At 38.2% G+C, this 27,771-nt stretch overlaps 2 protein-coding genes across 5 annotated transcripts; one reads left to right on the forward strand and one right to left on the reverse strand.

Moving 5' to 3' along the window:
* Positions 1-776: 776 nt before the first annotated feature.
* On the forward strand, positions 777-7,763 carry cd247l (CD247 antigen like). Its single transcript, XM_057335702.1, has 8 exons — positions 777-981; positions 4,816-4,913; positions 5,001-5,081; positions 5,523-5,573; positions 5,797-5,829; positions 5,993-6,049; positions 6,188-6,217; positions 7,431-7,763. The coding sequence occupies exons 1-8, from the start codon at positions 924-926 to the stop codon at positions 7,491-7,493; spliced, it is 471 nt and encodes a 156-aa protein (XP_057191685.1). The 5' UTR covers positions 777-923; the 3' UTR covers positions 7,494-7,763.
* A 158-nt stretch (positions 7,764-7,921) lies between these two features.
* pou2f1b (POU class 2 homeobox 1b) lies at positions 7,922-27,702 on the reverse strand. 4 transcript variants are annotated; one of them, XM_057335699.1, is made up of 14 exons: positions 27,549-27,702; positions 22,738-22,803; positions 22,319-22,410; positions 20,366-20,545; positions 19,339-19,471; positions 19,159-19,250; positions 17,791-17,964; positions 17,437-17,578; positions 17,012-17,157; positions 16,634-16,810; positions 16,462-16,552; positions 15,882-16,221; positions 15,689-15,789; positions 7,922-14,169 (listed from the first exon to the last, which is right to left on the reverse strand). In XM_057335699.1, the coding sequence occupies exons 1-14, from the start codon at positions 27,592-27,594 to the stop codon at positions 13,877-13,879; spliced, it is 2,073 nt and encodes a 690-aa protein (XP_057191682.1). In that variant the 5' UTR covers positions 27,595-27,702; the 3' UTR covers positions 7,922-13,876. The 4 variants fall into 4 exon arrangements, with proteins under 4 accessions (XP_057191682.1, XP_057191683.1, XP_057191684.1 ...); XM_057335700.1 differs by having other exon boundaries at positions 7,923-14,169; positions 15,701-15,789; XM_057335701.1 differs by having other exon boundaries at positions 7,924-14,169; positions 15,701-15,789; positions 16,634-16,813; positions 27,549-27,697.
* Positions 27,703-27,771: the final 69 nt, after the last annotated feature.

Here is a 27,771-nt window from a genome sequence, read left to right on the forward strand (position 1 = left end):
TGTTTAGACATAGAGTCCGTTTTAAAATACTTCTTATAAATGACGTCTGGTCAGGACAGTAGCATGTAATTGGCAGTCAAAAACATTAGTAATGTTTTAAAAACATTATTTCTATAAACACAGAATTTCTTCAGAAAAGTTCTATAGACCATACAAAAGACATAGTTATTTTAAGAACCTTTGCAGTTCTTTGAGCAACCGAAAATACTTATTCTGTGACATCACTGTGAAAAACTCTTAGCACCTTTATTTTAAGGATGTAAGTGGACAGCCCTGATTCTGCAAGCACATTATAAATATTCTTTTCTGCTGTAATTGACCAGGAAAAGCATATCAGCAGCAAAAAATACAAAACAGCAGGGGGCAGATGGTACACAAAGTTGCTTTTGGGGGCAATGTAACTTCCACTTTAATTTTTTACCTAAAATGTCATTTTTGTGTTAGGTTTACAATCTCTGGTCTGAAGTTATGACCTGCTTATGTTTTTCCTTAGCTGTTTGTCAATGTAAACAAAAATGTCTATATTCAGTTTTCAGTATTTCATATTGCCATGAAGCAATAAAACATTTAACTGTATATGTACAAACATATGCAATTTATAAAAGCAAGACATTAAACAGAAAGTAGCTATGCGATAATCTTGCAATGGTAAAACGTTTATTGTTAGAACGTAAGGGTCGGTCTAAAAATATACAGGAAATGCTGGTAAGACTTTCTTGAGATGAGAGGACAAAAGACCTAAGCAAGTGGTTGTCATTCACTAGAACAGACTCAAGGCGAGGGCCACTTCCTGTTAGTTGAGGGTTGCCACTGTAGGCTATAAGCAGTAAAAACAGAAAGGTAAAAAAAAATTGCACATCACTTACCAGGCCAGGCAACACAAAGAAACAACATCCACAGAAACTGTCATCTCAGGGAATGTAATGGGAATGAGAGGGACAGCGACTATATTGTTTTTGGCCATACATATATCCGATGCAGGTAAATCAATTCTACTCTTATTCTTAATGCAGAGGGTACCATACACTTAAGTAATATAGTTTTGATGGTTATTACTCTATGGTTTTATTGTGTTGATAAATCTGAAGTCTTTGTACATTTTAGGAATTAATATGAATTTCTGGTGCCAGTTAGGTTTTTTCACTTGTGAAGATTTGCATCGAACATCAAGGCCTTTTTAGGTGACCATTTTAGTTTCAGTGAACCAGTAAGACCTTATGTGATGACTGCGCAATGCATTCTTTTGTTGGCAACATGATGCAGAAGATCCTAAAGATGAAGGGTTTGCAGCATTGTTATGCTGTTTGTGGCACACATGCCAGCTTTTACAACTGAACTTCATGTTTGAATGTTGTTTCCGGAGAAAGAAAACACAATAAAGCAAGTAAAACCCAGCCTTATCTTTTGTAAAAAAAATTAAGCATTTTAAAAGAATAAGTCAGTTGTTAACCATCACTTAGACATGCTCAGTACATGATTTTTTATTTGTATAAAAAATATTGTTGTTAAATAAATAACAACAACAACAACAACAACAATTGAGGTGGTTGTAATTATAGTTAAACAATGATTTTTTATTTTCCAGGTGAATTCAGTGGGTTTCAGTACAGGTTTCAATTCAACATGCACATTTAACTGTAGAGTTGGTCAACACTTATTAACTGTTCGATGCAAAAACTGAAGGGAAAATTTTGTTCCAAACATGATTAGTATTCGAAAAACTTTTTTGCCTGGTTTGACAGACAGGGCTTAGATTAAGCCAGGAAAAAAACATTACTGATGCATGCGAGACATGTGGCAATGGTATATTTTAACATATGTCAGTGCAAATTGTCTTCAGTTTAGACATTTTATGCATTTTAGTCTGAGACTAGCTTAAGCCTGTGAAACCAAGCCTTTGAGTGTGAATAGAGTTTTAGTAACACATCAGATTTTTCAGATTTATCAGATAAACATATAAAATCTCTGCTGCTACTACAACATGTTAAACAGATTAAAACATAAACTAGTTTCTTCTTCTAACTTTTATTTTCACACTGTAAGATCTGAAAATAAACTTCATCCAGATTGAAGCAACAGACAAAAGGATAAAAGAAAATTGTCAGCGTAATCATTTAATTTATTTGGAATGTACAAGGCTGCGCTTTCCGAAACCTTTCTATACATCAATCTTAAATTTAGGAGTTTAGAGTGGTAGTGATTATAAACTTAAGAACGACGTATAGAGATAAGGTTTCGGGAAACACAGCCCAGGTCATTTATACACGCGCTTTCAGCAAACTGCAGCCCAGGTCATTTACAGATTAAGCTCAATCCATTAGGTATTTCCAAAGCATATTCCTGAATATTTTACTATGTGACATTAAAGGGATAGTTCAGCCAAAAATGTAACTTTTGTCATTTACTCACCACCCCCTTGTCATTTCAAACAGGACACAAAAGAAGATATTTTGAAGAATGTTTGTAACCGAACAATGGCAGTACCCATTCACATCTATTGTATAGACATAAAACCAATGCAAGTCAATGGGTCCACTGTTGTTCGGTTACCAACGTTCTTCGAAATATCTCCTTTTGTGTTCTAAGAAGAAAGAAAGTCTTTGAAAGAAAGTTTTGAAATGACAAGAGGGTGAGCATGATGACAGAATATTCATTTTGGGGTGAACAATCCCTTTAACTTATCGTTTGTAAATAGTTTTTACTTGGCCGTCATGAGGCCAAATTTGTAAAAACCCATTCCCAACGCAATTTCAGTTTGTAATCTAGTTGAATATTTTTTTGTGTTTGTATATTGTCCTTACATTCAAATTAACTACAAAGCGTAAGTATTTATTTTGTTGATTGCAAGCTTGTTGGGATTGCATAACATGGCGCATCCCTACAACGGTTGCCTGTGTGTAGGCCTAAATACTGTGTCTTATTTTGACCAGGTCCTTCATTCTATGTGTAATAAACATGCAGAAAGTAATGTGTTTGTGTCACTTTGACGCGTAAATAGGTGTGTGGTCAATTTTTAACCATCAGCCACCAGCACCCATTAACACCCTTTTGATATGTGATGCACCGGGTCTTCACTGCTCTGTGCTCATTCTCGCGTGCTTATTTTAACTCCCACGTCCCATGCAAAGAAACCACTGAACTACATTAAACACACACATTTCTACAAAGATAACAGAGACACAGGTAGAAGCGCACCGGCCCCTGAACAGGAAGGTTTCTTCATGAAGGACTGGGTTGCAAAACTACAAAAGTTCTTAATTTAGGACTACTTAACATAGAAGAGAGGAAGTGATGTTCTGCCTTCCAGTGTTAGTTATGCAAGCATTGTCTATAATTCACCACAATTCCGTGCCAAAAAAGAAAAAAGTCTAGATTACTTTACTCTAAAAGAGTTTTTCTTCAAAATACTACTATCAGCCTAAGAATATACTGTAGCAGGTTTTTAGTCAATCATTCCCATTTTTTATTTACCTTTACGCATTTGGCAGGCGCTTTTATCCAAAGCGACCTAAAATGCATTCAGATTATACATTTACTCAGAATGTGGGATTGAACCAACAAACTTTGTGCAGCTGGAATGCTCTAAGCTATTGAAATTGATAATTGTTAATTTATGAATTGATTTTTCTTATTTAAGAAGGAGTGCCAGTTTGCCAAGACCACAGAGCTTATACAGGATTGTGCATTTTATCTTCTATTATTTTATGCATTTATCTAATCATATTTATATCTCAGCAAAACTATAGAGGTTGTTTAATCGGACATTCCTGCTTTAAATATATACTAAATGATCATTTTCACAATTATTTTGCTTTTAAATTATTCTGATGGTACTGCATAGGAATTCATGCTCTGTGTGAAGTAGGCTACATCAAAATACTTTACAATAACACTTTCATCAGTTTTAGACGTTTTAACTTTGAAATTATTATTGTTATAAATCTTTTGCTCCATAAACGCTTGCTAAATTAACAAATCACAATGCAATGAGCTTACAGTATTGCAATGTATAGCTTAGCCTATCCTTCCTCTTGTAAAGCATTGTTCATGCCTTGTGAAAAACTTGCCGTGTTCATTCACTTTCGAATCATACTCTTTACTGAGTATTTCTAGGAAAGTTATATTTAGAACTAGTTTTGTCCACATTCAAGACATTTTTATATCTTCACGAAACTCAAACAATCTGCATTATCAGACACTGTTCTTAGATTTGTGCAGCTCTATTCAGCAGTAACAATCATTTAAATGTTAAACCACATGATGTAAAATTAATTTTAACACCTAGCTTTGAGGGAGTGCATTTGTAATTTCAAGAATCTTTAACTTGTCTATGGGTTTATTTAGTTGTAGACTCCTCTTCTGACAGGAGTAAAAAAAAACACAAACCGTTTTGATTATTAAAAGCGATGCTATTGCAATGTGCAAGTTCAAATCCAAATCCAAATCTGATTATGTTTATGTTGTTAACCAAATTCTTTATAGCATAATTTAAATCCACACTTACTACTTCAAGGCCAAGAAACAAACAAAGCTTAATGTAATGGAAATACAGAGATTCTTTCAATGTTTAATCAGAAGACTGATTTATACATACCTGTGCGTCTCACCTATTTTTATTTCTTTATTTTTCAGTTTACATTGTATTTAATTAATTAATTTATTGATTGCTGTTTTTTCAACATCTACACACAAAAACCAACAAAGCCGAGAGAGGCAGAACTGATTACAAAAACACATTACAAAACATCCATAAGTCAATCAAGTTTTTGTTCAGTATTTACTTCACAAGGTGTAAAACTTTTGTTCTGTTCACAGAGGCTATGCAACCGAGCGACCCAGTTTATTGTTATATTTTAGATGTAATTCTGCTGCTGTATTCTATCATTTTTACTGCTCTCTACTTCAGAGAGAAGGTAAGTTGAGCTCTAGCACGCTCATTTTGTTTTCACTGATGACATTTAACCAACATTTAACCGTTAACCTGTTTTGGCATGGTTTAGTTACTGAGGAAAGGGTCTGTTCCTGAAGACCCTTCAGAGCCTGCAGCCCCTACCCGTGACCCAAATGAGCCTGTTTATACAGTGAGTTATCATAAATACATTATTAATACAACATCTGTTTGAAAACAAACCTGGCTGGGTTAAGGATTATGTTTGAGGTTCATAATTCATCACAATGAATGGGTTATTTCTGTTATGACTAGCACTCTATTATTTCTACTCTATTATTCCTATATTTAATATTGGTTCAACTTTAACTTGAAAATTTCTAAAATGAAAATCACAAAATATGACAGTAGCCTAAACATGCTGCCAATGTATAACTTGAATAAGTTCATTTATATTAATAATAATAATCACTCTATACATTTACATTGGAAATGTTTCTATATTACATTTTTGTATATTTTTCCCAATGTTATAATAAATAACTTTTAATTAAGGTTTAAGGACCTAAATTTCTAAGTTGAATAGGTTTAACAAGAATGTGACGTCATGCAAAGTGTGCGCTGTATTTCTCAGGATTTGGATCTGCCTCAGATGGATTCCGATTATCAGCAATTGAACAGACCGGTGAGATAATCTTCTCATAATTTTACGTTTATTTAAATAAACACAATCCCACGTACAGGAAAAAAAGTGCATGAGACGTATAATTATGATAAAGGTCGCATTACATACTGACGACATCTCCGGTTCTGTCTGTCATTTACGATACAATGAATAATAAACATTTCATAAATTTCTTATGGTTTCTAAAACCAATCTCTAATATGTACATATCTACACACTGTAGATTAGAAGACGGGAGGAAGAGACTCAATATCAGGTCAGTGCCTCAGCTGGAACTGAAACAAATGAGATGAATTAGACAGGCTATTTTTATCTTAAATTCATAATGATGGAGCCATACCGTCCCCCTGTGGTTGATTGTAGTTGTGCACTTACATTAGTCTCCTGGATGTTTGAATCCCGGTCTGTGTATTTTCTAGGAACTCAGAGGACAATCGAATGATGAATACCAGCGAATAAATCCCACAGGACGCAATGTAAGATTATAGAAACAAGTGTGTTTTTATTGTGACATGGAGACTCAATAACTTGCATCCTGTCTGTAATAAGTTAATGACTGAATTAATGTTGTTTATAGTTAAATGTACAATGTCTATGACACTTATTCTTTGCAGCCTCGCAAATCCAAGAACAAATCTAATGAGGTAATGTACCTTTTTCTGATTATACCCTATAAACTACAGTATATATACAGTGGTCCAAATAAGCATGCTAGTATGTAAAAAAATATATATCTGAAAACAAATGTTTCTAGACCTTTTTATAAGTGCGTTAGCACTATAACCACGTTTCATTAAGAATCAACTATTTCTGCTTGGTTAGAAGTTTTATATTTTGATATAAAGGTATGTGCTTAAACGTACGGAGAGAGCAATATTTTTACAAAGCTTTTATTTTACAATAAAACTCCCATAACAATTCAATAAGACGTGAAGATTAAGTTATTTTCAAAAATAGCACATAGAGCATCCTTATAGCACCAAATATTCTCAAAAGAGAACAAATCATCAATGCATTTATTGTAATAGAAATCAATAAGATGCACCAAGTTGAGAAACAAAACAACAATGCTTTGTTCTACATTTTGCTCAATTTTCTTTTTTCTACTCAAATAAATAGCCATCTTTGCTTGACCCACTACAAAATTGAGCAGTTGACACACATTCTTCTTTAAAACATATCTACATCCTAAAATGAAAGTCTCTTGTGAGAATGCTTCATTATTTATTTTAAAAACGTCATTCAAAACAACAAACAACAATTCAAGTCTATGACAATTAAGAATAGCATGAGAGAGAGAGAACAGTGCACACTTTTCTGCACAGTGGCTGATTTGTAGTTTGTACCATCAAAAGATTTTCTGAGTTTTCATATTTTTCATATTTCCCACCGTGAAGGAGCCAAGTGTGACTATTTTTTGTGACCCTTTAACATATACGAATCATGTCCATAATTTATTTTTGTGTTCACATAGCTAATGTGAGAAGTAATCAAGTGTCATCTCAATCTGATGAAGCAACGATTTTTAATATTTCAAAATGTAGCGTAGAGTCCCAGAGGGTTAAATGCTTCTCTGGGTAAGACCTTAAGAAGCTGGTTGATAAAATGTTAGAAGTACATTTGTACAAATTTTGATCAAAGGGTGGATATTTTGAAAATGGTCAAATAAAACAGTTTTCTGTAGTGACAACCTAATTCCCAAGTTGTAATATAATATTTAAAAACAAAAATTCAGTTATCCCAAAGTTTGCTATTGTTATATGTGGAGAATTGTAAGTGATACTAAACTTATGAACGGATAGTGTGTGTGCGTGCGAATATAAAATCACTTATTACAATTGGTTTGTTACTTTAAAGGCTCGAACAGGAAGGAGAAGGGATGCAGCTGAGGCTGTGGAGATGTACACACTTCCCCAATAACATCACACTACTATAGTGTGAATTCAACAAGAACCTGATTATCTACAAACTAACAGCTAAATCATCATGTATCTCTATTGAATGCATTCATGTATTTTGTGTGAATTTGTTACTTAGTCAATAGTTTTTTGGTATCTTGTGTGTGTGTGTATATGCAACCTTTGGTTAAAAGAGGTTCTTGAATGCTTTAACACACAAGCACAAATAATGTATACTGGTCTGTGTCTAGCAGCACAGTCTGTTGTCGTTTCTACATATTTTGTATGAGTAAAATAGTCTGTGTCACATTCAACAACATGAGACTAAATGCATTTTTTATACTGCAATTATGGCCAAACATACAGTAAAAATAAACTTTAATTTAACATAAGGTGCTCCGACATTAAATTATACAAAAAAGTCTGATATTAAAAGACCAAAAGTTAGAATATTAAAACACTTGGAAAATGGTTTAATGATGTTTACAACAAAAAAGGAACTGTACATATACAGTAAAAGATTATCTTTATATATATATAAAAAAAACAAAATACAGCAGACAAATGCATCAAATCTACCATGTAATCCTGATTCACATACTTATAATCTACACAATCATTCTTAGCTACAGTGATGTAGCCATTTAGCGTTCAGTCTGGGGTATGTTCACTTGTTAACCGGCCACGAGTGGCACAAGAGTTCAGGTTTGTAGTGATATCCATAACCTAACCAATCATCACTATGACAACAGTGAGTTACAGGTCCTGAAGAAAGAATCTACAGTATGTGACAGGGTGTTAATGAAATTCCTTGAACTTTAGCTGTAGGAAATATGAAAACGAGAGTATAGAGAGATTTCTTTTGAAATCCTTGACTAGAAGTTTTATGTACACATTTTTTACTTAACTTTTTTCTGTCTTTTGTTTTAAAAACAATGATAACTTGGGCAGTGAAACTGATATCACATACATCGACACATCCAAAAACATACAAAAATACTATTTCTTTAACCTACAGTAAGACAGTTTTGCAGTTAATTCCATGCTGTGACAGAAAAAGAGCAACAAATCCAACAAACAAGAAAATTTTAACGACAAACGTTTTTTCCCCATAAGCATCTCAGAAAAATACCAAAATATACATCTAAGCTTTGGAATTACTGAGGTTAGGACTACTGCCAGAGCTGGGTTCTGTTTCTTAACACACAAGCTGAAGGGTTTGGTGAGGAAGAAGAAAAATGAAGAGAGTATTCTTTGGTATCTGCATTTGTAAAACATTTCATATTTGGATTTTTGCTTTGGGATAGAGCTTATAGTTTCTTTTACTCAGCATAAAACGTTGAGACCCGTCTGAAAAGACGTGTCATTCGGACGCCACCCCTGCAGGATGGAGAACAAGGATGCATAGTTGCACGGCTGATCGATCAAACCAATTGAAATCATGAGAGTGGAAACAGCAAAGCTAGAGAACTACACAGACACAGAAACCACAGGATGACAGCATCTAAAAGATTTAACTATGGAGAGACATTGCATGTGTTGTGTGTAGACAGAAAAGTGTTTGCCTTGCTGTAGCCACAGAAAGTGTAACTCCAGAGAACAGTTTATCCTGAGCAGTTTGCAGTGAGCTCAGGCCTTCCTTCAGCGTGTATTAAAAAACATCACCCAGCCCATGAAGGGTTACTTTTAAGAAATCCTTTCAAGAAGCCAGCAGAGCTGTTTTTCTTCCTCTTTCTACTAAGCCCCGCCCACACAGCACACGTGTGACCGACAATCTCAAATCCCATGCTGATGGTTGAGGCAGGGTTACGAGAAGAGTTTAGTCCATACAATCACTTTGAAAGTCTTTGGTTACCACAGGGAAGGTGAGAAACAAGCAGACCATCAACCCAGAAGAAAGCAAACCACACAAACGCACAAAACCCGCACCAGAGGCAGAAATGGATCAAGGGGTTTATAAGGCCGACGATTGTCAAATCATAAACAAGCTTTGGTACAAAATGGCTACAGTGTGAATTTAAATTAGCATAACGCAAAATATACAAAAAAAGTGGGATGGGCAACTAATGTCTGGAATTAGGGTTTGCGAGCTGTCTGGGTATCTGCCCGGTTCCTCACTCCAAACAATAAACGGACATCTGCAGGCTTCTGTTTTGGAACAGTTCATTATTTCATTTTATCTTTTGAAGTGGACTAAAGCAGGTTTTACTCAGTTTCGAGTTATAAATGAGGTATACAACAGCTCCTTTACTCAGACCACCTCTCTCACGCGTTTCTAGTGCATGACCTCTTCTGCAACTACCCTATTTTGTCACTAGACTAAGGGTCTACAGCAGCGAACCCCACTACAATTGAGAAACTACCCAATCACAAGTCAGAGCATCCACACGAGCCAAAATCAAGTGCCAAAAAACAGGACGCTGTTGGCCAGGTTCTACATCTCACCTGAAACATCTCGTGATCACAGGTTCAAATTTACAGGCAAGTGGTCAATTACATCCAACGATAATGATGCGCCCTCATATCCACTTTCACGCCATAGGTTTTCTGTATTTCCGCGTTATTTCGTCAGAAAGACCCTAACCTTTCAAAATAAATGCACCACCTGCAATAAACGCCACCCCCCTACAAACCAGCTGGAGTTATTAGTAAAGCTTTTTCAACAGGTATCCAACCGGCTTGAATTATACCTACCATAATAGGTGAACAGTTCCAAAATATCACAACACACAAATAAAACTCACAGCGTTATTTTCATGGTCGATATGCACCGTGAGTTTTGACATTGGTGCATGCTTGGTTGCATCATCTTTCACATGCGCACACGCATTCACAACAAAACCACCTTTCACATCAACCACACACACACTACAAATTGCTACAACGTGTCAAACGTCTGAAATAATAGTAAGGCATAAATGATAATTGTGAGTTTTGTCGTCAAACTAAGAAAGCCAGTGACGTTGCTCCCTTATGATATACAAACAAACAAAGGCATAAAGTAAATTCAAATGATTGTTAAAGATTGTTAAAAAGCAAAATAAACTCATAAAAGCAAAGAAAAATGTAAAAGTAGTTTGGTGCTATTAAGTCTTTTTTCCCTAGCGTCAACAAAAGCTGGGAGCTTTCTTTAGGAGCACCATCGCAAGCCCCTCCCACTCGAACAAACCACACCTCAATGTGGATGGGGCACATGGCAGCCCCTCCCATATCACAAAGGTGTGGTTTCAATTTTTGGTCTAGACTTCTTTTTTTATTTTTTAAGAATAGCTATAATATAAATGAAGTTTTTTTTGTTACGTTTTCTTTTTAGTGAATAAGCATGACAAAAACACTACATTCAAACTAGATATTAGTTCAAATATAAAATATGAGCATCTTACATAAGTGAATATATATAGAAATTAGAAAAGAAGTTCTCTAATCTTTTGAGTCATTCCTCAGATAAATATATCAGTAACTCCCCACAGTCCCGGCACTACCGGGTCATGACACAAATGCGCAAAAACAACATAAATCGACACGTCCAGAGAGGCTACGTTGAAACTTCCGAACAGAACCAGCATAATGAGCAGCAACAAGACCCAGCCGCAAAGACGAAGGCTTTTTTTACTTTGGCAAAGTAGGATAACAAAATATTCATTACAAGTTAACCTGGAAATACCCTTTAAGTAGTAGTACTTGAAATAGCAGTAGTAGACTTGTGAGACATTATTATTACAGATTTTTCTGTTCTATTACGTTTGTAGTTGTACACTGTTACAAACAGCTTCTGTACATTCTGAAGTTGACTGGTGTCTTGCGCAAAGTGAACCTTTCATGTAAGTGCTGTTGAGGTATTTCAAATTATATAAACAACACAAAAAAACACCATGTGTAAAGAACTGACAGACAGGGCCACAATAATAGGGACAACGGAAGAGATGCCGACTTCTCTGTGACAATTCAAGAAAGTTAACAGGAATGCTACAGATGAAATACTAATGTAATTCTCACAATACACCTAGCTCTACTTTCCTTTAACATAAAAATATTTAAAGAATGTACCAATGCTATGCTTAAAATTCACCTTCTTGTCATGCATGCCAACAAAAGCTCCTGGGCCTTCTGCACATCCACAGGTTCTCCTTAGACTTTGGTGGTATTATTTCTATTGCTATACACTCGTGAAAACGTTTTGGCTAGGCAACACCAATGCAGCATCTGGGTTCTTCCAAAACCTAGATTTACAAAGAAGGGAGAAAAATGAAATGAAGGACCAAGGACTCCCGAAATCACAACAGCACTTAAATACAAGGCCCTTTAGTTTCTCTTTGGATCATTAAATGCGTCAATATCAAGAGCTAAAATAAGTTAACGCTGCGCTTTTTTCTTTATGAAGCCAAATGCAATCTGTTAGACAATTTGTGAAAAAGAAGTGTAATAGATGGCAAAGTTTTGTCAGTAGTGAGTAGTGAAAGTGTGGTCAGCACTGCGCTGGTCCACACAGGCACAGCAGCTAGCGAGAAAACGACTTTGGTTCAAGCTTTACATCATGGCTGCATTACATTGGTCGGGGAAAAAAAAAACATTCGGCTAAAATTCAATTCTGCTCCCAGATGACTGAAAAAAAAATCGGCCCCCAGTGACGAAGGGACCAACTAATGTTTTATATGGTATAACCTTCTCATTGGGCCCCAGGAAGGGACACCTATAAAAAAATGATATAGTGCCCGTAAATTGAAGCGATGGCCCTGATTTTAGATTACTGAGGACTGAGTCTGCCACCTCTGAACTACAAATAATGGAAAATATTTAAAAGGCTGCAAGGCCTGAACATACTGGCATTAGTTTCAAGAACGCATCTCTGTCATTTTTAAATATTTAACAGGACAGACTCCATTTTCTGTCTATATTTTGCCCACTCAAATGACCAGCGAAAGGGACAATTCCTGTTCTCATGCTGGTACTCCATGATCTTGCTGTGGCACCCCAGATCTAGTTAGTTGCTTTGACACTTTACAAAATTGAGGAAAGACAGCCACCTTTTCAAAAATAATATTAGAAAATGAAAGAAATGAAAAGAAAAAAACATTTTAGTCTTTGGAAAAACTTTTAAAATATTGCATTATATTTCCTGTGGTCTACCAAGAGCCTTCGCTCATAAATATTTAGGCTTCTACGCTACAACAGCAATATACAGCAACAGGTATAACAAAGATTTTTGGTATATCTTCAAAGAGAGGCAATACAAAGACCTCTGAAATAAAGACCTCTTAAAGCGTGACAGGAGTTCTGCTCAAACTCAGCAGACTGCAGTTCTCAAATCCAGTTTTTTTTGGTACAGATACTGTGCACAAGTAGAAAATCAAACAATTAAAAAAAATAAAAATAACATCATCCAACTTAACTCTCTCACTTGACCTACACCTTCACAATCAGGTGACTTTACCAAAAGTACATCCCTTGCGAGGAAGACCTTGAGGAGGTTTACCTTACGTGGTTACACAGTCCTGCAAAGTAAAGCCACGTAAGGTTTGTGAGTTCTCAGTACACACGTTCCTTACGCTTTTCAATTACCGAGATTAAACGCTACGGCCCAACAAATCCCCCTCGATGGATAATCACACGATTCCTTAAAGCTTTTAGTATTAAGTTAGCCTGTGACTGGATTCAGACCCAGTCTTAAAGTCGGCCACTACAGAGTAAACTACAAAAAAAATGAATCTAGAAGTGTTTCTAGAAAGAAAGGCCTGTCAAACGATTCCTTAAAGCAATGAAACCGCATCACAGCCGCTTATTACTCCGTTAAAGCCTTGTAACCACATGTTAGTAAGATACAGGACGTAAAGCTAACCCACTGCTTGATACAAAAAAACAAGTGCATTTAAAAGGAAAAGTTGTAAAAAAGCCTGTAAAGCAGAATCTCCAGTGGAAAGAGACTAGAACGTCTACAGAAGAACATAAGGTGTTCTTTATCTATGTGAGGAGATGAGGGCTACTCTTGGGGTTAAGAAGGTATCATTCAACGGAGTAAACAAAGTTTTTTGGTTTAAAGCATTTCAGAAGAACTTCTGAAGAAGAGAGTTGCAGATATAGTGTGATATAAGAATGGGAGCGAAGAATGAGCTCGCTAAACCGAATATGTCTTTGCATCGCACAGAGAGACTTGGCACAATGTCCAGGGAGGTTTCCTCTCTCCTGATGCAAGCCCTATGGAGATGCCAACATTCGCTTATGGTTGCTAAAAAGTGAGGTCCAAAACATACCATCATTAAGGTGTAAAAGATATGTCAAAAGAAGATACAAACGTAACCATTAAAAGTTAAAACATCGACATTAAGTCTATGTGGGTTTGTTTTTGGTGGTAGCAAGAGAGTTGATGAAGAGTAAGCGTATAGAAGAGGAGAAGAGTGGGTAAAGCTTTCACTGGGCCTTTGAGGCTGTGATGATGGTGGAGGCGGGCATAGTTGCCGTGGTAACTGCATTCTGGTGGGCATCAGCGCTTATGTGCAGGTTGAGGGCCCCAGAGGCACCTGATGCCCCACCTGCAGACACCAGGCTGACCGGGTTACTGGCGAGCAGTGACAGGTTCTGAGGGTTCAGAAATAGGGGCGTCGTCACAAGATTTGGGGTACTGCCTGCGCAGGTGTTCGCAAACAGCAGATTCCCACTCCCATCCAGAGATGTAATAGGCAGAGTGCCACTAGACGCCAGAGCTAAAGATGGAAAAAAAATTGAAAAAAAATTAGAACTGACGTTTCAAAACTTGCTATATAAAGAATTGGAAAAATATACGCCCTGAAATTACCCGTTTCCAATATAGGCTAAATAAGACCAATTCTAATCATTTAAAGCTGCAATTTGTAGATTTTGCCTCTATATCACCATCTCTGTTCGAAATGTAAAATTGCAGGCTTCAAACTGCAGGTTTCGAAATGTCAAACTGACATTTCATGTGAAATCCAACCAGACAGCTCAAATTATAAAACATTATTATAAGCTTTCGGTCACAAATTAGGATAAGATAAAGAGACATTGTTTTAAAAAAAATGTTTATATACCTGGTTAATAAATGATTTTTTGTTCAATTATAACAAAAAGTTACAGATTGCAGTTTTTAAACATGAATTATTTAGTCATTAAACAACATTTTGTTTTTTTATGCATGTTTCTAGTCATTAAACTACATATTGCCATGCCAAATGCAATGCGACCATGTGCACTGAAAGCCTAGTTCACCCTAAAATATAAAATTCTTTCATTATTTACTCACCCTCATGTCATTCCAAACCAGTAAAAGCCGTTTTCTGCAGAATATGAACAATTTTGGAGAATGCTGGTAACAAGGGGGACGATGGCTACAGTGAAACATTGCGATGAACGATGACATCGCCCTGCTGCGTTTTAAAGTGAGGCGTGTCTGGCACGAGCTGCGCAGAGACACATCTTTATACAGCGTGAGCTGGGCAGTTATCAATTCAGGCGTGTGTCATCTGTACAGCGCGAGCTTCACAGTTATAAAGTGAGGCTTGATTGTATTGTTGTTCTGATATTATATTCAATAAAGGAGTTCTTTATACAATACGGACTGCGCAGACACGCGTCTTCCTTATAGAGTTATAAAGTCAGGCGGGTCTGCTCAAACTGTGCGTCCTCTTTATACAGTGCAAGCTACACAGTTAGAAGTCAGGCCAGTGTGATCTGTACAGTGCAAGGTTTTATGCCCCTTACACCGTGTCTACACCGGATGCGGCGCGACAAGAGAACGAATTAGAACCCATTAAAATTTGTCCACACCGGACGTGACGCGATGCGGCGCAACAATCCCATTAGAACAAGCCATGTGTCCATTGTACACACGGTGTTAGCCTTGTTCATATTTATTTACAACGCGATTTGCAGCACAGAGCAGCGAGTCACGTGACGAAAGTGAAACATTTGTTGGAATCACGATGCCGGCTCAACATCGTCATGTCTACTGGTAACCAAGCAACAATGGCAACAACTCCCATTGTATAGACACAAAACTGACTAATTGTTTTTGAGAAAAAAGGCAAAATATCTTTTGTGTTCCACATTAAGAGAGTCATATACAGGTTTTGAATGACAGGGTAAATAAATTCAAGATTTTTTATTTTTAGGTGGAGTATCCCTTTAAAAAGAAAAGTGCATAATGGTGACGCCAAGATTAAATAAGCACATGCAAAGCCATATTGTAAATACAAGGGTACTTGCCGCTCCACACACCTTGGATTGTGGCCAAGGTGCTGTTGCTCAATAGTGCTGGACTCAGACCGCTCCCGAGACCACCAGGTGCCAAACTTAGAAGAGCCCCACTGCACATGAAACACCATAGTAAACATAACACTTAACAAAAGAGTGCATCATCAACCCACTGCATAACAGTCCCACATAAAGAGAAACTCACCCAGGAGCGAATTGCGAGGATGCCATGAGCCCAGGATTGAGGCCAGCGGCAGCAGCCATGGCAGCAAGGCTGGCGCTGGTGGGTAGCTGGGCGGCACCTTGCAGAGCCGCAGAGAGGCTGGAGGCCACCATCACCTGTCCGGTGCCGAAAGTGGACGCCAGGGAGGATGGTGCCTGACTAACCGCAGTCACAATCTCCTGAGGCGACACCTGCTCCACTGAGGTCGTCTGTGGCGTGGTGGGAGAAGGGCTGAGCGAGGGAGAGGATGCTGCGGTAGTGATCACAGGTGCAGTGGAGATGACGGATGCAGTGTTAGTGGTGGCCGAGCCAATAGTCGTACCTGGAGGAAACACCAATGCACGTGTTATTTTTGGAGATGTTAGATTGTCAACAATGTTCAACATTGCCTGGCAACCAAATTGTAGAGAGTAAATTACGCCAAGCAATGCTAGCATTCGTAACACAGAATGGGAGATTTATCATTCTCAACTCGTTTTTACCAGTTTGCATGTACCCTGGGACCCATGATCTTCGCATTGTTAGCTGCAACTGCAGTGGAGTTTGGGTGAGCCTTGCTTACCAGTGAAACTGACGCTGGAGACAGTGCTGGTGAGAGGCAAAATTGGGTTTACAGTCATTGTAGTCGGCACATTACTGGTCACAAGACTGGCCTAACAAACAAAACAGAAGGAAAACGTTAAGAAGAACTTTAACCAGTATGAAAGAAAAAGCGCATCACGGATCTATCGTACCAGAGTGGTAGGTGGGAAGATCGCTTTGATGGGGGTGCTGGCGGCACTGCCACTGCTGGGTGGGTTGATCCTCTTCTCTTTCTGCCTGCGGTTACAGAACCATACTCGGATCACCTCTTTTTCCATATTGAGCTGGTCCGCGATCATGGTGATCTCCTCAGAGGTAGGTTTTTGGTTCTGCTTGAAAATGGCAAATGCACAGGAACGCACTTATGGCAAAACACTCGCTGAAAAGCTTAGCTTGCAGTTCAAAGCATTTAGGCCATTTTACGAAGTTTACCAGGGTTGTGAGTCATGGTTCAACGAACAACTTTCTAAATGTACTACAGGAACTATAGCACTGTCTTGCAATACTCTCTGATGTGAGATGTCGCTCACCTCCAGAAAGCTCTTTTCTAAGGCCACTCTGATGTTGGTCTCGATGCTGGTCCTCTTCTTGCGGCGACGGTTCAGGCCCTCCAAGCCCAACCCAGGCGAGCCAAGAGAGCTGGGACTGGACAGGCCCTGATCAGACGTCTGATTCTCTGCACAAACAGCGCGTACAAAACCACAAGGGAGTGATATAAGCACCTGTCTCAAACTGCATCTTTACTATTTGTTAAGTAACAAGTTTGCTTTATGTGAGAAACCATAGTCTGCATGTGCACAGAAGAGAGAGTTGGAGTTGCCTGAGAGGAGCTTTAAATCTAAAGAGGAATGCGAACAGGAACCTCCATATCCTTTCCAACATCCTTATGTATGGTATGCAATGTCAACATAGGAGAGAGAGTTCAAAAATGTCTCAGATCAGAGAAAATACATACCTGCATCATTGAGCCATTTCTCAAGCAGGGGCTTCAGTTTGCACATGTTTTTAAAGCTCAGGTTCAAGGCCTCAAATCGAGAAATGGTGGTTTGGCTGAAGTCATTCCCGTAAAGTTTTCCCATGGCAAGGCCAACATCCCCCTGGTGCAAGCAACACATCAGCATTAGTCTAGAGAGGTTGATGTGATGATGTCACTTGTAACAACGAAAAATGTATAAGTTAAGATCACGCAAATGACAATCTGTGATGATTTCGAAAAATGGTCATCATATACTTTTGAACAGAGCATTTAAATTAGTAAACACCATGAACAAATCCTGTGTATGAACTTTTGTATATACTGTAACTGTACCTGCGTGAAGCCCAGTTTGATACGTCTCTGTTTGAAGGTCTTGGCAAACTGCTCTAGCTCCTCCAAGTCGCTCGGCTCCTCCAGAGTGGGCGTGTCAATGTGCTTTGGTGTCATCTGGGTGTGAGGGAGGGATTGGATGGGGGTAGCTGCTATCGTGCGCGTGGGCGTGGCAGGCTGTGAGGTGTAAGGAAAGATTCATGAAAAAGGCAAACCATCAAATTGATATTTAAAGAAACAAAATTGTGTAAACTGTCAAAAGAAACGTTCCATTTGAACGTATGAAATTTCGTGCAATATTTAGGGTGAATTATTAAGTCGTCTAAGTGTCAACATTTATTTGAATTCACCCTAAAATTACAAATATTTAACTATATTACAGATTACGGTTACTGTTCCATAATTGTTTTGGAGGATTCTTAAAGACTCACTGAAGTGCTTCGAAATGTGCACGTTTTTTTTTTATACATGCTTGATTGACATTGATGCTTGATTGAGCGAGGGTGGGGCTTGTTGATCGGCTCCTCCCTTTTTTAAAATAGCCAATAGCTTTAAATTTACCTCAGTTTGGAAATTGATTAGAAGCTAAAGTGCAGAATTGATCTATTTTGCCAGAAGTCAGATCCTGTAAATTTTGAAAGCTTATCTTCTACATGTGAATTAAAGGGGTCATATTGCACAGCTAAAACGAATATTATTGTTTGTTTTAGATGTAACGCAATGGTGTATACACCATTTAAAGTTTAAAAAACGTTGTATTTTCCACATACCGTGCATTTTTGTATCTCCTCTTTGCCCCGACTCTCTGAAACGCGCTGATTTTTTACAAAGCTCATCGCTCTGAAAAGCGAGGTGTGCTATGATTGGCCAGTTCACCAGTGCGTAGTGATTGGTCAAATACTGCAAGCGTGTGATGGAAATGTAACGCCTCTTACCATATTCAGAACATCAGGTTCCAAAGCAATTGTACTGACAGGCGATACAATGAGATTTACAATTACGCCCACTTTAACTACGTGTAGATTTGGGCGGTCTTAGTCAAATCATGTTACGAAGTTACGTAGATTCGCCGGGGTGTGGTTACACGAGGCGTTACAGGCAAGTCTGGTTGAGCATTCGCTTTTAGATAGAATGCATCTTTTGTTCCCACACTTTCATTTGTGCAATTTTACGTGTCTAATACATGCATGGGCAACTTATAACACACCAAAAACACAGAAAAACACGTACTTCCGGAAAACTGCTAAAAATGCTTGTGACTACTTATGCAGCAAATTCGCAACAGTTGACATTCAAATTTTAAACAAGTCTTCTATCTGGGTGGGCTAAATAATACATCTCATATGTTGAAGAGATCAGTTCGCCCCTGACCTGTGTGGCAAGTGTGATGCTTGGCTGGGTCTGCAGGAGGTTGGCTTGGCTTTGAGGTAGTTGAGTAAGAAGGTTCTGGGCTTGCAGGAGACCTGTTGAGTGCAAGAGAAACGACAAATCATTCAGAAAAAAGCATGAGGACTGAGACTTCAGAGGAGGGTGATATAACACCAGACTCACTCTGCTGACCATGTGGCGTCTGAGAGATGATAAATTGCGCAGGCTGCAGCTGGGTTGCGATGTGGTGGCCCGGCTGGACCAGCACGAACTGCTGCAGGTTGAGGTTCTGCTGCTGTTGCAGCTGCTGTAACTGCTGAACATGGTCCAGATATGGAGAAGAATGTTAATAGACGGCACCGTACCAGAGTACAATAAAGGCTTATCAAAGTCCAAAATGACAGAAAAAACACCATACAAATATAATAGTGTATTTAAATTATTGTCATTTAGAAAAGCCTGAATCCTGAATATAGTTTAGAATGTGAAGATTAGAAAACTATTAAGGTATAAAGTACTTTGAACCATACACACTAGGGCTGTCAAACGATTAATCGCATCCAGAATTAAAAGTTTGTGTTTACATAATATATGTATGTGTACTGTGCATATTAATTTTGTATTCATAAACACAAAAACATACACATACATGTATGTATGTATGTATGTATGCATGCATGTATGTATATATATTTATTTATTTATATAGAAAATGTTTAGATGTATTTATTTATATTTACCAATAATTAAAATTATATATAAACATTTATTAATTTTTATATTTGATATTTGTCTTAAATATGTACATGTATGTATATGTGTTTATAAATACAAAATTAATATGCACAGTGCACAGCCATATATTATGTAAACACAAACTTTTATTCTGGATGCGTTTAATCATTTGACAGCCCTAAAATCAATTTAAAATCTTTTTCTGAAAACAGATTAATGTTTGAAGTCCATATGTGCAGTGGTGGCGTTTCCTCAAATGTCATTTATTCAAATGACCCCATTACATCAAAAGAATGATTCTCTATTGAAAAGAACTGCACTTAAAAATTCCGCCCCAGGCATTGCACTGAACAAACCACTACATGATAAGCTGTTACAATTGTTGCTTCTAAAAATAAAAACCTCTCTAAAGTAACATTTAAACAAGCCCGCCACAGTATGGGAATGAATAGGAATCGACAAACGGCTCTCTTACAGGTGTGATCTGGATGGGTTGGGAGAGGGGGATGTGGGTGATGGGCGTGGCTGCGGAGGCGGAGATGCTGGCTCCTGTAGTGCTGCTCTGCTGGCCGGCCGAATGCTGCACGGCTGCTGCAAACAGCTGAGCCTGGGCCTGCTGCAGCAATAACTGCTGCTGCGCTGGAGTCAAAGTCAACTGGAATCAAACAGAGAGAGAGAGACAAAGACAAAAAGTCATCATTGTTGTCCATATCAGATTATCACAAAGTCCACACACAAATCTGTGCTCTGGATTTTACTCACCCTCAAGTTGTTCCAAATCTGCATACATTTCTACGTTCTAATGACCATAGTAGGAAAATGCATTATAAATGTCTTTGTTCTGTGAACATAAAAGAAGATATTTTGAAGAATGTAGGAAAGCAAACCGTTCTGGAGCACTTTTTACCACTATTGTAATTTGTCATTTTTCTTACTAAGGTAGTCAATGGTGGCCAAGAACCGTTTGGTTACAAGCATTCTTCCAAATATCTTTTTCTGTGTTCATCAGAACAAAGAAATTTATACAGATTTGGAACAACTCGAGGGTGAGTAACTGATGACAATTTTTTGGGATGGTGAACTGTGCCTTTAATTATGCATGCTCATAAACATTTAATAACCATATTAATAGCTCGATCATGAAAAAATACGACACAGTCAATGACATTGAAGCTTGCTCCACTGTCTCAAGTATTTGGTTGGCCAATATAATCTGCTTGGCTTTGCTGTTAACAAGGGCCAGTTCCGGTTAGGACTCAATAATGGCCTCCAGCAATTTACAAAAAAACAGCTGTTCCAGAAGACCTTAAAACATGATGGAGATGGGGACGATGGGCCAGATCACACTCCGAGCAAGAAGCATGCAATTTACGGCTCTCACTAAATCCTTGGTGTTTCGAGTCAGATCCGTGGGCGTGGCTTGTTGGTTTTGACTAAATCCTTGGTGTTTCAAGTCTTACGAAACCTTTACCTTTAACCCTAACCTTACTCTGACCATCTAAACTACCTTTGATTGTTAAAATTGCCTAAAAAACACTGTTGCGCACTGTTGCGTGATGACGTCAGACTCGAAACACCAAGGATTTGGTGAGAGCCGCAACTTACATCAGCGATCTGCCCCCCCCGGCCAACAGGAGCCGAGTCTGAGGCAGCACACCCTGCTGGCTGGAGGTCAAAACCTCAGTTGAAGCATCAGATTTAGACTATGGGCAGAGCACAGGGTGGGGTCAGTTTGTGGCCTGTGATAAGACAGGTAAGGATGCACACACGTTTTGTCATGAATGGATAACAGAATCCGTGTGGTCGTTCATGTCTTTGGTTTAAAAGGTAGCAGAGCAGAGCCAAATACAAGTTCAAAGTAAAATGCTAGAACACAACACAATCTGAAAAATCTGAAACACGATTCGTCTCTGTGGTGATTTGCGGTGATAAAAATACTGCAGCCTTCCGAGGCTGCAAGCGGAGGAGAGCGGGTATGCTAATTAACGAAACGGTTATGCAGCACATGTAAATTCTGCATAGATTTGCATATTCTCAACCATCTGTTTCCGAGCAACTGCAGAGCAGCTAATTAGCATATGGGGCCCAATAATTTCCCCTGTAACTAGGAGATAGAATGTTGTTCTGTTTTCGCAAGCCTACCTGTCTCTAATCTCTGGCGTAGCGACAGATCTCGCGCATTATACAAATGACAATTATCCCCTTTCCATACTCTCTCTCCATAACAAGGGGGAAAGACTCTGAGAGAGTCACTCAGAGAGACATGATAATTACACGTGCAGGTCAAGACAGTGGCAGTTACACAGACAGAAGAGAAACATGACCCTGGGGACATCTTTAAATTCCTAAAGCTCTTTTGTCCAGTGCGTCTGTGTTTCATGACACACAGACCACAAGTAAGTGTGCAATTCAGACAGAATGAATATACCTGTTGGAGCAGGGCCTGTGCGTGTGCGTTGGTGATTGCGCTTGTTGTTTGCACAGTCTGTCTCTGAAAGTCCAGACCATTTGTTTGGGCACCTGGAAGAAGAAAAGCAGTCAATGCCACAATAGATCAGAACCGCACAAAAGGTCTTTTCAAATAACTTACTCGGTTCTGTGGCCTTTCTTATTTTGAATGTTAAAAAAGCTCTGCAATACATATCGAGAGACAAGTGACCCTTCAGAACGTGTTATTTATTCGCTTATCAAAATGCAAAGGAAAGCAGCGTTGGAAAGATCGGGCAGAAAGATCTGCGGGGACTCAATTGAATTCAAATGCAGGAAAGCCTTGATATGCAAGCCAGACATCTCCAAAGAGCCGAGAGTTCCACAAGAGACGGACTGAGACAAAACCAAGTGACTCACCAGTGTTTTCGTCCCCGCTCTCCATTGCACATTTACTCGTTTCCGATGGATTACTCATTCTAGAATCTGGAACGGAGAGAGAAAGATCTGACTTTCAGACTCAACGCTAAATAAATAAACCAAAGGAAAAAAATGGATCTTAACAGTATCAACAGCAACTTCACTGAACTGAAGTAAAAAAAAAAACCACCACTTAACGTAACAGATACTCATCACTACAAAAGCAAAAACATCTCGACACTTTGTTGGTGACTCCAAACGATCACTCACCAGCAGCTGTGGCACCTGCTTTCTCAAGCGTATCCACGAGCATCACAACAAGCTCGGTACCCCTTTCACACAAAGCGCTCAAAGCAAAGACGTCTCTGTTCGACTAAACGGTTTTCAGTAAGTCAACACAGAAGCACAGCACATGTGTAGAGCACAGCTGAGCTCGCTGACACTGTGGTTGCTCCTCTCGCAATCTCTCCGGCTCGGTTGGCGTTTCTCTCTCTCTCTCTCTGTGCCATGATTGTCATAACAACTAGAGAAGTTCGTTTCCCTTCTATAACGGAACAGAAGCGGAGCGGCTGACAGCGCCCGTAATGAAGTGTAATCAGTATGCAGCTGATTAAAGCCATATGCAAATCTCCCTCAATTCATTAGCCGAGCGACGCTTTGAAGTCCTGCTAGCAATTCATTTCACACAGCGCTCTGAGAGCTTTTTCCCTAATTTAAATGTTCATAAATATTTATCATCTCATTAGCATATTAATTGGATCGCTTTTGGAGGGGAAAAAAGAAACAGGGGACAAAAAGAATCTACGGTGTTGCGCTAGACTAGGGTTTCAAGGCACAAACCCAATTATTTGCAAAGTGCTGGTTAAATTAGGTAAAACAGGTGAGGTTTGCTTCAATGTGATCAAAACAAAAAAAACTTTATAGACACGTTATAAGCACCAGAGATTGCTTCTCCTCCATCCTATTCAAACAACCTCCTCATTGCACTTCACAGATCACATTCGGTGACTTCTGAAGCCACATTGTTTCCAAAGAACGTGGAGACTGCTTTGCATATCCAGATTAACTGTGCACCTCATTAGCTGGTATTTTCAGACCTCAGCCTAATTACAACAGGGATTTACATCTTAGAACAAAGATCTGACAAAGCATGCATAAAGAAATCATATTATCCAAAAGAAACTTTTGCTGATATTTTCAAGTTTCGAACTTTCCCCTCAGAGGAATGTAGTCAAAGCAAAAGGATTTCAATAACCAGACTAGAAGAATCTGACAAAACTTGTGTTATTCATTTACCAGATGTTTACATATCCACAGCCTTGATTGTTTGAAAACCATTAAACAATTTAGGTAATTATCCTGGAGAGCAACACTCAAACAGGCAGAAATATATTTTGCAGTGGTTATATGCAAATGTTACACAAGCAAATCTTTAAGGGTATATTAATGGAAAAAGATGATTAAATGCAGTACAGAGAAAACATTTCAATATTTCATGAGTGACCATGAACACAGAACATTAGACACATTTAAATTTTAAATTTGACAACAATGCGATTTTCAGAGAGGCTTTTATAAAACATTAAAGCCACATTCAGCGCAGGCCTCTCAGGAATGCGTGATAATATGAAGAAAAAAATCCTGCCAGCCATATATTTGCATCTCATATGATAAAAACCATTGCACTGGACAACAAGCACAAAAACATGAAAAACAATCTGTGGAGAACTAGACGCATTTAAAAGGCCTTCAGTATATTTTTTATACGTTTTATTTTAGAGCTACAATTCAGGCTGTCACGATTATTATATAATCGTCTCATCGCAATTGTTTGACCTCATCGCGATGATTTCAGATCATCGCAATTATTGCACATCTCCAAAGAAGACACTATGGGGGAGCTCCGGAGCTGTACTGCATATTTTAGTGTATATATTGAAACTAAAGCATGGTAATACTTGTACAATGTACCACCACAACACAATCACTTAAAAAAAACTAAAGCATATACAGTGCCATAAAAATAACAGTACAATTTAATTTGACTCAAGCTAATCTCAGTGTGAAAACCAGTCTACCAAAATTTAATTTGCATAGAAGTACAATTCTATTGTAGTCTTGCAAGTGAGATAAAAACAGACTAGAAGCATTTCTATGACTAGGGCTGTCGCTATTATTAAATAATCGTCTCATCGCGATTGTTTGACCTCATCGCGATGGTTTCAGATCATCGCAATTATTGCACATCTCTATAGAAGACACTAGGGGGAGCTGTAGTGCATCTGCATATTGCATATTTTAGTGTGTATATTGTTACTAAAGCATGGTTATACTTGTAAAATGTACCACCACAACACGATCACTTAAAAAAAAAAAAAACATATACAAATTACCTGCAGTACAATTTAATATTATTTAAGCAAATCTCAGTGTGAAAACCAGTCTACCAAAATTTCATTAACACACAAGTAAAATTTTATTGTAGTCTTGCAAGTGAGAAAAAAACAGACTAGAAGCTTTTCTATGACTGATAGCATTTTAATGGGAGCTTCAATTCACACCTGATCAATTTACTTAATTTACAAGTATTTGGTGGTTGTATTATTGACAGGTATAAGCCTAAACCTTAAATATATGATGACCCACTTTTTTCCGATGTATTTCCAAGAAAAAAACATAGTCTTGTATTCAGAACAATATGGTCGTTTCAACCGCTGAATCAAAAATGTATGAGAATTAAATGTCAAAGCTCAAAAACAGACAATTAATCGTCATAATCGCCAAAGCCCTAAAACAGACAATCGTCATAATCGCAATGATTTATTAGACAATTAATCGTCAATCAAATTTCATAATCGTGACAGCCCTATCTATGACTGATAGTATTTTAATGTTGGGTTCAAATCAATTTCCTTAATTTACAAGTATTTGGCAGTTGTATTATTGACAAGTAAAAGCCTAAACCTTAAATATATGATGACCCAATTTTTTCCGATGTATTTCCAATAAAAAAACAGTCTTATATTCAGAACAATATGGTCGTTTCAAAGCTGAATAAAAATGTATGAAATTTAAATGTCAAAGCTCTAAAACAGACAATTAATCGTCATAATCGCAATGATTTATAAGACAATTAATTGTCAGCCAAATTTCATAATCGTGACAACCCTATCTACAATCAATTAAATAGACTGTTAACCTTTAGAAATGTACTACACGGTCTCATCATCAGAACAAGAGGAAAAACAAGGATTGACCGATATGCAAAGTGCTGTGATGTTTTGCCACTCCACACACACTTTTGAAGAGTCAGCAACCATAAAAATAAAAGCAGTATTCATTCAGGTAATTTAAACTATATGTAAGCTGTGCATGCAGGAAACAAACGTGTCACAGCATGCCATTGCTCTCTAAACCCAACACCCTGCTCAAGAGAGTAAAAATGCTATCTGACTAAAAGACCTACAAATGTAACACCTGACTCTTAAAAAAATAATATAATTTGCTAATAATATGTAAATCAAATAACCTCTACCTAGTCGGTCAGATGATAATTCACAAACACACCACCAAAACATTTTTTTTACTTTTAAGTCATCTCCCATCGATAGTAAGGGGAATAGGCTATTTATATTTACACTGTTGCGTTTAGACAAATCATCTTTAGTTAAATCATCTGAAGCATACTGACAGCCAATTTATGACTTGGCCTTGTTGTCGGGGTTAAATAAAAGAAACAGAAAGTTGTTATTTTTCGGTTGTTCACGGGTAATGAAATCCAGTTAAGCGTAAAATGGTTAAATACACACGCATACAGCTGTTGGAACAATAACGTAGAAGATGGTCCCTAAACAAGGATTACCGCGCAGACAGCGCTTATTATACTAGCAAATAAACCTGGCACAATGCCTGCATGACATCTCTTTAAGCAACCGATACAATGTTACAGTAACAAACGCTGCGCGGAGAGTAAACAAAAGACAAATTGTAACAAAGTAGCAATTTGTTAAAAAAACTAAAATATTTTCAAATGGATACCGTGTATCATTTTTCACAGAGCTGAAATTTGGAACGTTCCATCATCCTTCAACAATGAAACGAATTCATTCTGATAGAACATGCTGAACACCGCATTCTGAGCTGTGAAAGGCCCACATGAATAACACAACAGGGCTACACGCCTGCAATGGGCACAAAAGACAGGGGAATGGGCATTAAAAAAATCACGCTGCGCTAAAAATCCGTGTCCCAACTGTATACCAAGCAAACCTCGGCTGCTCTTCCGTTTCATATTTTGCTCGTAAACACGTTGCGCAGACGCCGGCTGATTGCGAGCGAATGAATATTCAAACCTTTATATGTGGGATTGGTTCACGGCACAATACAGAAACACAAAGCCGCCGGAGTAGCATTAGCCGCCTAGCATGCACACAGCAGCCTTTAGATAAGATTAACTGTACATTTCCTACAACCTCTAACCGAGGACAATGCAAAAGCCCACATGAAGGCGCCGATTATTATTAATAAAATATGCTAAGCGGCGTTTGCTCAGCCGCGGTATGAATATGTAACGCGGCGGCTGTAATCACACAAAGGAGGCATTTTTCCTTTAATTTGCCGTCGCACCGCATCGCCAGTTTCACCGTCGCACAGACTGAGAATTATTGCGCGAAACGTTCATTTAAAGAGTGCATATGACTGCAACATCAGGCCTGAGTATTTTGTTTACGCTTTCTCCTTCGTGCATTTCTGGGTTGAGAGAAAGAGCGTTTGAATATGAATATGAATATGTAAAATGCAGTAATGATTACCTGGTCCTGAACTCTCATCTTGACTCGCTGCTCCTCCGTCCGCCATTTTGAATATTTAAGCCCGAATCCTTAAACCTTAATACGAAAACACAACACAGGGGCTTCCCGAATCCCGATCCACTCACTGCAGCATCAGCATGGTAGATCTGAGAGTTCACAGCAGCGCCTTAGAACATGCCTAGAAGAGTCGCCTCCGATCAAAAACCTAATGGATTGAAGTTTT

The sequence above is a fragment of the Triplophysa rosa genome, linkage group LG6 (assembly GCF_024868665.1).
Source record: "Triplophysa rosa linkage group LG6, Trosa_1v2, whole genome shotgun sequence".
Lineage (NCBI taxonomy): Eukaryota > Metazoa > Chordata > Actinopteri > Cypriniformes > Nemacheilidae > Triplophysa > Triplophysa rosa.

What these genes read in the sequence shown, in the direction of transcription:
- cd247l (XM_057335702.1), top strand. Translation starts at nt 924, where the DNA reads ATGGGAATGAGAGGGACAGCGACTATATTGTTTTTGGCCATACATATA. An exon ending in AGGAAGAGACTCAATATCAG is followed by an intron (nt 5,830 to 5,992) that starts GTCAGTGCCTCA and finishes TGTATTTTCTAG; the next exon opens with GAACTCAGAGGACAATCGAA. An exon ending in CCAAGAACAAATCTAATGAG is followed by an intron (nt 6,218 to 7,430) that starts GTAATGTACCTT and finishes GTTACTTTAAAG; the next exon opens with GCTCGAACAGGAAGGAGAAG.
- pou2f1b (XM_057335698.1), bottom strand. Translation starts at nt 27,594, where the DNA reads ATGGCGGACGGAGGAGCAGCGAGTCAAGATGAGAGTTCAGGACCAG. An exon ending in AACCCATCCAGATCACACCT is followed by an intron (nt 19,472 to 20,365) that starts GTAAGAGAGCCG and finishes GACCATGTTCAG; the next exon opens with CAGTTACAGCAGCTGCAACA. An exon ending in TCAAACTGGGCTTCACGCAG is followed by an intron (nt 17,579 to 17,790) that starts GTACAGTTACAG and finishes TGCTTGCACCAG; the next exon opens with GGGGATGTTGGCCTTGCCAT.